The 11,192-nt window shown below is 34.9% G+C and overlaps 1 protein-coding gene across 1 annotated transcript; it reads left to right on the forward strand.

The window, feature by feature from the left end:
- Positions 1 to 6,490: 6,490 nt before the first annotated feature.
- On the forward strand, positions 6,491 to 11,192 carry LOC122842305 (tissue-type plasminogen activator-like). The gene is made up of 11 exons (XM_044136068.1): positions 6,491 to 6,632; positions 7,216 to 7,309; positions 7,396 to 7,429; positions 7,797 to 7,941; positions 8,023 to 8,105; positions 8,194 to 8,259; positions 8,342 to 8,516; positions 8,627 to 8,772; positions 9,686 to 9,826; positions 9,914 to 10,062; positions 10,285 to 11,192. Exons 2-11 carry the CDS (start codon positions 7,256 to 7,258, stop codon positions 10,477 to 10,479), a joined length of 1,188 nt encoding a protein of 395 aa, XP_043992003.1. The 5' UTR covers positions 6,491 to 6,632; positions 7,216 to 7,255; the 3' UTR covers positions 10,480 to 11,192.

An 11,192-nucleotide genomic window follows, 5' to 3' on the forward strand; every position in this document is an offset into this window, starting at 1 on the left:
ACACCGCTGAAAAAACGTGACATTTTCAGTGGTACTACATTTGACACGCGTGTTTTTGTTTTAATTGTTGTGATTTCTTATTCTCCTTTGTCTCACATTCAAGTAAGAACCGCATAACAAAGAGTACATAAACTCCATAACCTGTTCCATAAACAGTTTATGGAATAATTTATGTTCCATAAACTACAAAAGTAGCTAGTAACTTTCTGTTACTACTTTTGAACAAACCTTTTGTTACTACAAAAGTAAGGAAATTCCCGAGAAATACAAAGACGAAGAAGTCTGGCCACTAGATGATGCCAAATTACACGTTTTGGGTCATTACAAACCCCAAATCTCTACTTTTTATTCATTTAAAAGTAAAAAGTGGCCATCCGAGAAATTAATCAGGTAATAGTGTAAAAGTATTTGGTAAAAAGGCAATTACTCGAATACTGACCATTAACATCTAATTAGATATTAAAATTTAATTTTAATATTTCATCTAAAAATGATGCGATCAACTTTATTTTGTTAACTTATCAAGCAAATACTTACAGTTTATTAGAACAGATTAAAGTACTTGCAGTGACAATATATAGTCTTTAATGTATGTCCACTTGACTTTAAAATGGGTTAATAGACAATGACATTGCAACATAGAAGCTTGTGTAAAGAAATAGTTTCACTTTAACATTCAGTAAAGTAGCCTGACATTTAACTCAAACTATAAGTGTTGATACTTTATGATATTATTACTCAATCAAAAGGCAAAATTATGGTGCAGTAAAACTACTCAACTTTTTTTTTTTTTTTTTTTTTTTCTAAAAAGTTACTCAAGTAAATGTAACAGTAAATTTAGCTATAGTCTGCCGGTGGTTTATTAACTTCTGGTGGTAGTCATGAGAAATCTTGGTCTAAATGATTTAATAAATACCTACAGCAGAAAAGATTAATGTAGTTAGGATAATTTTTAAAAAGTTGCCTGTGAAAAAGGAACAAGATCTTACCCAAAATAACAAAAATCATTCTAAGTTTTGAAACATTTAGCAAGGAAGTGATGATGAATGCTCCAGCTTGATCTGATTTAACTTGAGTGATAAAAATAGGTCCTTTTTTTCTGTATATGAAAATATCCAGGCAACTAAAACATCAGCTGATAGAGTATATTTTAAAATCATAGGCTACTGATCTAATGGTAAATTTAAAATCAGTTTTGTCAGACCTTAAAAATTAACCCCAGCTATGTCACTGACGGGAAAATTCTCAAGAAAACAAACCACAATAGGAAATAAAAAGTGGCTTTGGTGGGTAGCACAATAACCAATTCTGAAACTGAAGGCAAAACAGGATCTGTTCATTTACTGACAATAACATACCTACAATCAGCTTTACTTCATTGGAAATTTCTCAAAAGGCAAATGTGGGTGAGAAAGATTTAGAAGTGTTAAGGATGATGTATTTATCATTTGCAGCCATGAATACTTGCATTCATGGCTGCAAGTATTCAGGTAAATATTTTATTGAACGGTATGAATTTTAGTCTAATTCAAAGCAGCCAGAGCATCAAGAAGGAAAAAAGGTTCAGTTTGTGAGTGTTTGTAGCATCACACTGGCAGCACCTCAAACAAATAACGATTTATTTATCTTCACAGATAAATTAATACTTTATACACGTGCTATTATTAAACGCCAAAAAGAACATCAAAAATAGAAGAAAATGTATGAAACTAACTTGATACTAACTTGGTCATTAAAAACAAGAAAAAAAACTATAATAACGAACACACCTGAATATGTCTGGACTTTGAATTAAATGAAATGAAACGTTACTTTTCAAAAGTCCATAAAGAAATGCTATGAAATTAACATATAAAGGAGCAGAAGTTAATGGTAATTGTATTTTCACTACTGAAATAACGTCATTTTGTTGTGTCTATTGTTGTGCAATAGATGTGTTAAATTTACAGCTGATTCAGTTTTTCAGAGGAACTTCAAATTTCACAATGATAAACTAAACAATAAGCTCATTGCACTTTTCAAGAATATGCAGTCACTCACAAAATGTGATAACTCGACTATGGTTCAGTTCTACCAGCTGGTGCAACAAAGTCCAGCTGCTTTCTTTGTCATGATGAAAACAAATGTTATGCAAATCATCTGTCATGTTGATGAGATTCGTATTTACTTCAAAACAAGTGATCTGAGGTTTTAGGCTCCATTTCAACTTTGAATACGATGATATTGTGCAATTGTTTCCAAACTTAGCAAATTAATCTTATGTTTAATTATTTTATGGCCACAAATATTACAAATAATAAGTCAGTGCAGTTTATTTATGTGTAATATCTTTAACTAAAAAAAAAAAAAATCTACAAAATAATTCATATCTGATATGCTACATCATATACTGAAACTAAAACAAGAGCATGGAGATTGTGTGTGATGGTGATGGCAATATACCAGATTAATTTATTTCTGGCTCAGAAGTGGACAAAAAGAAATTTCTACTTCCAGTTTCTCGGAGATGTTTTGTTCAAGCATTGCTTAAGGAAGTTCAGCACATAATAGTATTTTTTTTTTTTTTTTTTTTTTTTTTTTTTTTTTTTTTAATAGAAATTTGCAGTATTCAACAGTAAGAAGGTGAAATACAGGTGCTGTTGCATATGTGAGAACAAGAAAAATTGACATTCCCTGTAAAGACACAAGCTTTTTTAATCACCATCTGGCATTAAATCAGACAAAACTTTTATTACGTTAAATCAGTTAGTAAAAACAAAATTATTGATATTTTTTGAATGCAAGAACTACAATAGATTTTGTTGCTTTATTTTATATTGCTTTTCTTACATTTAGTTACATACTTTTCTGTAGTATTTGGTGGAATGTCAAACTACTAGTGGCACCACCACATTGTTGTTGTTTTTTTCGCAAATGAGGGAGGTGAAAGAGCTTGCTGTTTATATGTGTTTCTCTATGACACATACAACATACCCTAAGTATGGTAACTAACCGTGTTCACAACAGGAAAACGAGGTTGTTGTGGTCAAAATTGATCTTGAGTGGGTGCTGAACCGTTTCTCATAAAGTTTTTTCCAGCAAGGCAAAAAAGAGAAACTGTATTCACAGCTCACTGATAAACTGAAATGTCAAAGACACTGATCAACTTATAGACGTCTAAAAATACATCTTTGTAATGCTGCATAAAATATAAGAAAATCTGAGAGTCATAACGTAACATTTGCTTTGCAAATGTTGCTAACCTGCTGGATCTCTGCCTCCTAGTTCTTCTCGCTGACTAAAGTGATGCAACATAAGCAAAAAGTATTTTTTATAGCTTTTTATGAAGATTAGACAAGAGGATGTGTTTGACGAACTGGCCTTTCTGCCTGCATGGTCCAGTTCCTCCACCTACTTGTTTACAGGATGTGAAATGAGGTCATGGGCTGTTCATCATTTACCATTGTCTTGTCTTTTATGTTGTTAACTATTGCTGTTAGCTATATTCTCAATAGAGTGTTCACTAGGGATTATTTTTACATTTACATAAACATTTATCTGGTGGAAGCTATGGCAACCCACTTGCACTTTGTGGACCTATACACTGAGTTTCCTTCCACAAGCCACTGACAGTAGTTCGCTGGTATTTTCCTCCTGACAGGAATTGTGCAATTCTTGGTTTGCAGGATGCCTTTAAAGCCATTTTTAATGTTTTGGTGACACTAATTACCTTTTTTTCAATGGTAGCTGGACAGGAGGTAGGACAGAGAGAGAAGGGGAAGACGTGCAGTAAATACGTTGAGAACTGCAACGACAGCAGTGAACTGCACTGCGTTGAGAACTGCAGCCTCCCCAGGTGGTGTGCCAGCTCTACCACTGATCCACACAAGGCACCAAATGTTCTTAGTATTTAATTTTCCTGAAAAGGAGAAGCAGCTACAGCTCTCTTGTGAGCAAATAGAGAAGCTGAATCATGTGAGTTTATTTTATAATGTGACTCAGAATGAAGCTACTTGTTAAAAGTAGTTCACTGACCTGTTGTACGTAACAGTTTCTAAAGCGATGGTTGTCACTAGCACCTTTTAAAAGGTGTGAAAATGATGTTTGCAAATGACAGGTGATAACTATTTATTAATGGGAATATTGTTTTCTCTCTCTTTTTGAGTAAGAAGGGTTAACTAAAGAAGTTGTATTCACACTTTTACCCAGATCACTTGCAGTTCTCTGAATGTATCCTAATTCTGTTATTTTTTGTCCTCAGAGGCATTAGTCACTTTTTTCCTTTCTCATTGTCTATCAACGCATGGGTATGCTTCCTGCAAAAATCTAGATGGGGTAGGTTGAATTACAAAGGAAGAACGCAATAGAGAACCTCAGAAACTTGAATTAGTTTTAAGTTTACTAGGAATTTCTCATGTCTTAAACCTGACTTAAATAGAACTTGAATAAATTTATAGTTGCAACTTTTACACATTTACACATTTACTATTTACATAAGCCTAAATTTGGAAATTTTCTTTCATACAGGCAGGTTGAAGCAGTTGTGTTAACTTTTTCTTATCAAAAACAAGATAACACTGGATATTTTTACACCTCCTCTCACAGCTGCAATAAATATTGCAATGTTGAAAATCTGGGGGAAAATTAGTGACTCAGACAGTCTAGAGCTTTAAAATCTAGTGTAATATGTCTGCAGGTGTGTGGAGTTTTTTTTTTTTTTTGTTTTTTTTTTCAAAAATGATTTATCAAACAAGCTTGGTTGCAGCTGTGTTGACCTAAAATGTCCTGGGTTTTCCTAGATGAGGCAACTTTACCATTTAGTTTCTTATTTCACAAAACTCCTACAGGGAAAGATGTTACTGCCTGAAATAATTAACATAGGGTATATTACTCAACTTTTTTTATGGTTCTTTTGTTTTTTGTTTGTTTGTTTGTTTGTTTGTTGGTTTTTATTTAATCTTTATTTTACAGGGAAAAAATTCATTGATATTAAAAGCTTATTTTTTATGGCAATAATGTTAACAACATCCTTGCACAAAGATATTATCAGAATCAAAGTGGAGGAAACATGAGTAACACAGGCAGCAGTCATTAATTACCGGAAAGTCAAACATGAGGGAGATTTCTACTCCAAAATTCCCCTACAAAATGTAAGACAATGCCCATTGTTCTAGAGGAAGTTGTATTACATTCCATTGGAAAGAATTGGAAAACTAAGATTTAGGTCTACCAGAGGATCAATACGGCTAGCAAGCATGTAACACTCCTGGACTGGCTTGTCTGAAGCTACGTTGATTTGTTTCTGAGCCAGAAACAGAAAGCAGGAGACCCACACGCTCATACCCAAAGTTAGGTTAGAGTTATCACGTAGCCAAAGTTATGGAGCTTACTCCTGTGCTGAGGAAGCTGGAGTGCCTGAAAAGAAAACATTTATCCAACATTTATTTGGATAAGCATTTATTATGTTTATTGTAAACATTTATTTATAATAAATTTGACCACATTGCAGGAAAGGCATGCTGATTGCAACACAGAAATACCCTGGACCTTTTTGCACCAAGGTAAAGCACTACAGTCAACAATGTCATGCCAATTGCAAAGAATCATTGATTATTGATGTGGTTTTATTTGCAAGAACATTTAAATAAACGTTATAAATGTGTACCCCTCCTCCACAGAAATTTTACATTTATTTTAGATTTTGGGCAGGTATTAGCTGACTGTAAAACAAATAACATACGTTCACAAGTTTCACTCAAGTTCAAAAATAAACATGAATGCTCACACAAGTTCACTCTCCTATTTATATTTGAGTATATAGCCATTATGACTTGTAGAGAAATCTCACACTTTTTGTAGCCATCAATAAGCTTCTTGCGTAATTCTGGCAGAATATTTGTTTATTGTCTGAAATGGTACAGTTAATGTGTTCTGGTTGGTTATCTGAAATGTACAGTTGCCCTGTTTTGCAGTTCAAAACCAGTCGGTCTATGGGATACCCAGTGGATTTACTTTTTTATTGTTCCATCTGCTTTGTGCAATACATCAGTACCACTAACAGCAACACAGACCATCATTATGATGCCTGATAATTTGAGAAGATTTCTATTTTGAAATCCTGAATTTGGCAACCCAAAAATTCAGGATTTTTGAATTGATGTTTGTCATTATTCCTGATGCCAAACATCAAATTTAAACTCTGGTTATTTATTCTGAAATAAATCTGAATCCGGAGGAGTTCTTCCATAATGATGAATGCATACAACTGAGCACTTTGTAAGATGCCTATAAATGCCTAAATGTCACTACTTGTCACATATTTCCATCAATAATCTAGCATGTCACTCTGTCAGATGCTTTCTTTGACCACATTGCCTATTTTGGATATGCTTTTTGAAGTGCTGCTTTTTAAGAGGAAGAGGGTGTTTCAGTATGTGTCACAGGACATGACAAATAATCTGATTTGCTCAGTTTCTGGATGTATGTAATGTTTTTATTAAGTCTCCTTAGCACCTCCTCCTTGTAAAATCTTTAAATTGGAAGGAGCAGAGGGAGGATCAGCACTGCAACATTACAAAAACAAGTTTAGTTTAGCCACAACTCTCTATCACGTCAGCGAAAGCAGAAAGAAGTCGAACAGAGGCGCCAAAGAGGTGAGCAGAAAACCACCAGCATGCTTTATGATTTCCATGGAATATTTCAAGATTTTCCAGCAAGTACATCTTTCACTGCGTAAAAATATATATGATTTTTATCGTGTCGATAATGTTTATCTGGTAGATCAAGGAGATAAATGTTTGATATGAGCATATTCCTGAACTAATTTGATGTAAAATGTGCCAGATGTCATAATCTACTAACCTAAATTCATATGAATTCATTGTACTGATAGAAACTATGTTTACAGAACAGAAGACAGGATGCTGTAACCATCCTCTGAGAGATGTTTGCACTATTTTTACTAAATAAGTTTGAAACAAGTAAATGTGTGCGCTGCAGACTATTGCTTCTTGCAATACTTACAAAATTTAACTTTCTTATAATACTTCACTGTCTAGTGCAGAATGAGATAGTGGCTCAGAGGTCTGAGTTTTTTTTGGAAGTTTGAAACCAAGAAGTAACAAAGAACATGTTGAGAATCTGTTTTGGTTCCATATTAGGACCATGGAAAGTTTACTTTAGACCAGTTCAAGCTTTTGCAATATTTCATTTCTGTATTTTTTTTTCTCTTCACAGACAAAAATATCCTCAATAAGCAGAAGTAAAACCGAAATTTATGATGAACCTGTTAGTCATCTTGTCTATCCTGACAGCACTCAATATCAACATGGTGAGCAGCAAGTGAAAAAAAAGCTTTAACTTTATAGGAAAACACAACCAGTTTTTGAATCTCTTGTACCACATCTCTCCTTTTAGGTGTTATCTCGACGCTATTTTACAAACAAACAAGGTAAGTTACTTTTTTTTTTCCATCTCTGTCTGATTTCCATTTCACTCTTTGCTCCTTCTTTTCAGCCCTGTTAACCCTGTTTGCAAAGGCTATAATAGCCAGTTTTTGATTTTGTGGAGTGGTGAAATGGCTAAGGAAAATGATCTTATTGACACCAAAATATTAGACATTTCAAGGACAGACTAGCAACAAAGGGAGAAGAGCTGCAGATGTCATATATATGCATATTTCCTGAATTAAGTACCAATGAATGGCAGGAGGGGGGAGTATAGCAGCAGGGATAACCCCTGGAAATGAGATTCAGCCCAAAACTCCTTGTAATTTCACTACATGTATTAATTTCTTTTCTTTTGTGCTTTGCTTTTAGCACCAGCAGAGTGTCGGGTTGGGAAAGGAACAAGCTACAGGGGAACAGTCTCTGTATCATCAAAGGGTTACAGGTGTCTCAAATGGGGCAAGACTCAACACTTTTTGGGTTATTCAAATGGAGTTGGCAACCATAATTACTGCAGGTACTCCATGTTTTACATGTAATGCTTCCACACGTTTGAAAGAAACAAGACACTTTTAATATATTTGCCCTTCAATTCTAGGAATCCCGACAACAGCCGGAGGCCGTGGTGCTACATTACAAGAAGAAAGCAGGTCAAGAAGGAGTACTGTGATATTCCCAAATGTAAGATTTGTAACTCCTCTAAGACACATTTCTCTGTATTTGATTAAAATTTCCTAATTGTGCCTGGTTTTTTTCTGCCCTAATACAGGTCCTACAGTAACTGCAAAACCAACAACAACAACAACAACAACACCTCCCAGAGCTGTAGATACAGGTTTGTTTCTAAAATCCTCTGATATCTCAGTGGCATCAGGTGAGTTCATGCATCAGGTATTCACACACTTTCATCCCTCCAGAGAGAACGTGTGGCGAGCGTTCTGAGCGGAGGACGAATAAGATCGTGGGAGGTTCTTTCGTACCCATCGAGTCACAACCATGGATCGCTGCTATCTTTCAAAAGAACTTCCTCTGCGGTGGTTCTCTCATCGCGCCCGGCTGGGTTCTCACAGCTGCACACTGCTTCTTTGATGGGTGAGAAAACGCCACCCCTACCGCTTCCTCTGCTAATTATCACACAAGAACAATGTTCACATGAGATGTTTCGTGAGTGTTTGAACCACTTTATATGTGTGTCCATTTAGAAGCCAAACCCGTCTCCATCGTCTCAGGGTGTATCTGGGAAAGTCTGAAATCAACCAGACAGATTCTGATAGGGAGCAACTTTTCTCTGTGGAGAAACTTATCATCCACCAGAAATACAACCCATCCACCTATGATAACGACATTGGTGTGTATGAGCATGTTTTGCTTACAATAGTATTTATACCTTTTGAACCTTATTATATATTATAACTAAAACTTCAGTGTATTTTATTGGGATTTTATGTGACAGACCAACATAATATCCACTTTATTCTGTAGTGGAAGGAAGGCTCTGTGACTTTCAGTTTTTTTAGAGACAGTTTTCAGAAAACTGTGGTATGCAATTGTAATCCTGTCTGATTCTACATTTTTTCTTTTAGTGCGTTTACAGCTTTGGCTCACAGAATGACAGTTTTGCACTTTCTTCTTTAAAAATTAGTTGAAACCCAGTTAGATGTTAGTTTTTCACCTCACCAAGTATTTTACCTACGTATATGTGGAAAAGTGTGGTGTTCTCATTATATGAGGCTCTCATATAATGAGAACACCACACGTTTGCTGTGTCTCTTGCATGGCTTGTGGGGTTAGCCTAAGAGAGCTGTAAAAAATATCCTTGCAGTTCATGAGAAGAGCAATATCTCAGAAAATATGTTATCTTTATATTCTCAGATTATTCAGTGTGTGTGTGTGTTGTAAGATGTTCAAAGTTTGAGATATGATTCTTAATGTACCAAGATCAAATTACACACAAAGAGATTCTAGAAGCAAATTATGTTATTTCTGCACAGAATTTGACTCGGGTGAATTGTGACATTTGTTTCTCATTTTTATTTGTAAAAAATATCATTCTTTTTCCACTTGACAATTATTCACAAGTTTATGTTGGTAAAGAACATACAATCCCAATAATATACCTGAATGTTTGTAATTTAATAGGTGGCAAAATGTGAAAAATAAATTGTGCAAAAAATTCATAAGGATGTTGCAAGACACTGAAGATGTGACATTAATAAGAAAGCTCTCTATGTGCAGAACTTAAATTTAAATTTACTTTACAGCTCTACTGAAGATCTCAAACACAAAAGGACAAGGTGCATTGAAGACAGCTTCAGTTCGGACAGTTTGTCTTCCTCCGGTCAACACTTACCTACCTGTTGGATTCACATGCAGCATTGCAGGATTTGGGAAGGAAGCCTATAGTAAGTACAGTAATATGAATAACCTGAGAGCCATTAGTGAATCACCCATTTCAGCGTCGCTTACACCTCACGCTGTGTCGTCTGCAGGTTCGTTTTCTTTCGCCAATCGGCTGAAACAGGCTAATGTGAAGCTGCTCTCCTCCACCAACTGCAAAGTGGAAGAGTCCTATAAAACTTTACTCACTGACAACATGATTTGCGCTGCGAGCCCTGATTGGAGCATCGACTCCTGCAAAGTAAGCATATAATGAAGTGTGTAAATATCTGTGGATATCTAGAGAAATCATATACATAATTCTTTCCAGACTGTAATGTTTCTTTTTGATGTTCACCAAAAACATAAATAATATTATTTTTCTCTATATCTGATTTATCCAAACATAGAAATATTCCTTAAAAGACTAATTTTTCTTTATTAATGATAAATTATCATTGATTCGCCGACCCTCTTTTCACAGGGAGACTCTGGGGGGCCGCTGGTGTGTGAAGCGTCGGGACGCATGTTTCTCTTTGGGGTGGTGAGCTGGGGCGAAGGATGTGCTAGTGAGAACAAGCCAGGTGTTTACACCAAGGTGACCCACTACAACAACTGGATCGCAGACAAAACCGGGCTTTCTGAGTACACAAAAGGATTGATGTATCCTCAAAAATGAAACTCCAGTGCATGTCAAGTAGTCTTCTGGTAAATGCATGTTTATAAAAGAAAACTCTGGCATCCATTTTAAGATGGTACCTGTACATAAGCATATGCTGATGCAGCTGGATTGGCTGCACAATAATGGTGTCAGCCTAAAAGGAACATTGACAGAAAGTGAAAAATTTACTTGAGCTTAGTCAAGATTGCTTCTTGGTTGTTTTACTTGGCTGGGAAAGTAGGACAATGTTTGCTGTCAGGTTTTCTGCAGTCAAAGTGCATTTTCAGCCTTAATTTGTGTTATAACATTTTCCTCCATTCACATATTCTAACTTTGACGGCCTAATATATAACCTTGTGATTACAGGGCTTTATTATATACCACCACTGACTGAGCTAAAACCAGCTAAAGCTGAAAACATTGACAAATAAATAATTATTTATATAGCCCTTATTTTGAGGGCAGCCGACAAGCTTTGAAGTGTATTTAAAATTATCTTTGCATAATTGTTTATTTTTATAGAGTTTTAAAAAATTTGTTTTTGTAAATATACAGTGATGCATTTTTATATATGTAAGAATGTATGCAGAAAAATAATATGTATTTTTTTTTCCAACATTTTACTTATTTAACTTAAAAAACATTTTCTTATTCTGAAGGCTGGTCCTGCTTGTTTCTTTTTTTTTTTTTTTTGAGTTATATAAAATATGAAATAAACCTTTTGAACAATA

Source organism: Gambusia affinis, linkage group LG13, assembly GCF_019740435.1.
Source record: "Gambusia affinis linkage group LG13, SWU_Gaff_1.0, whole genome shotgun sequence".
Classification (NCBI taxonomy): Eukaryota; Metazoa; Chordata; class Actinopteri; order Cyprinodontiformes; family Poeciliidae; genus Gambusia; species Gambusia affinis.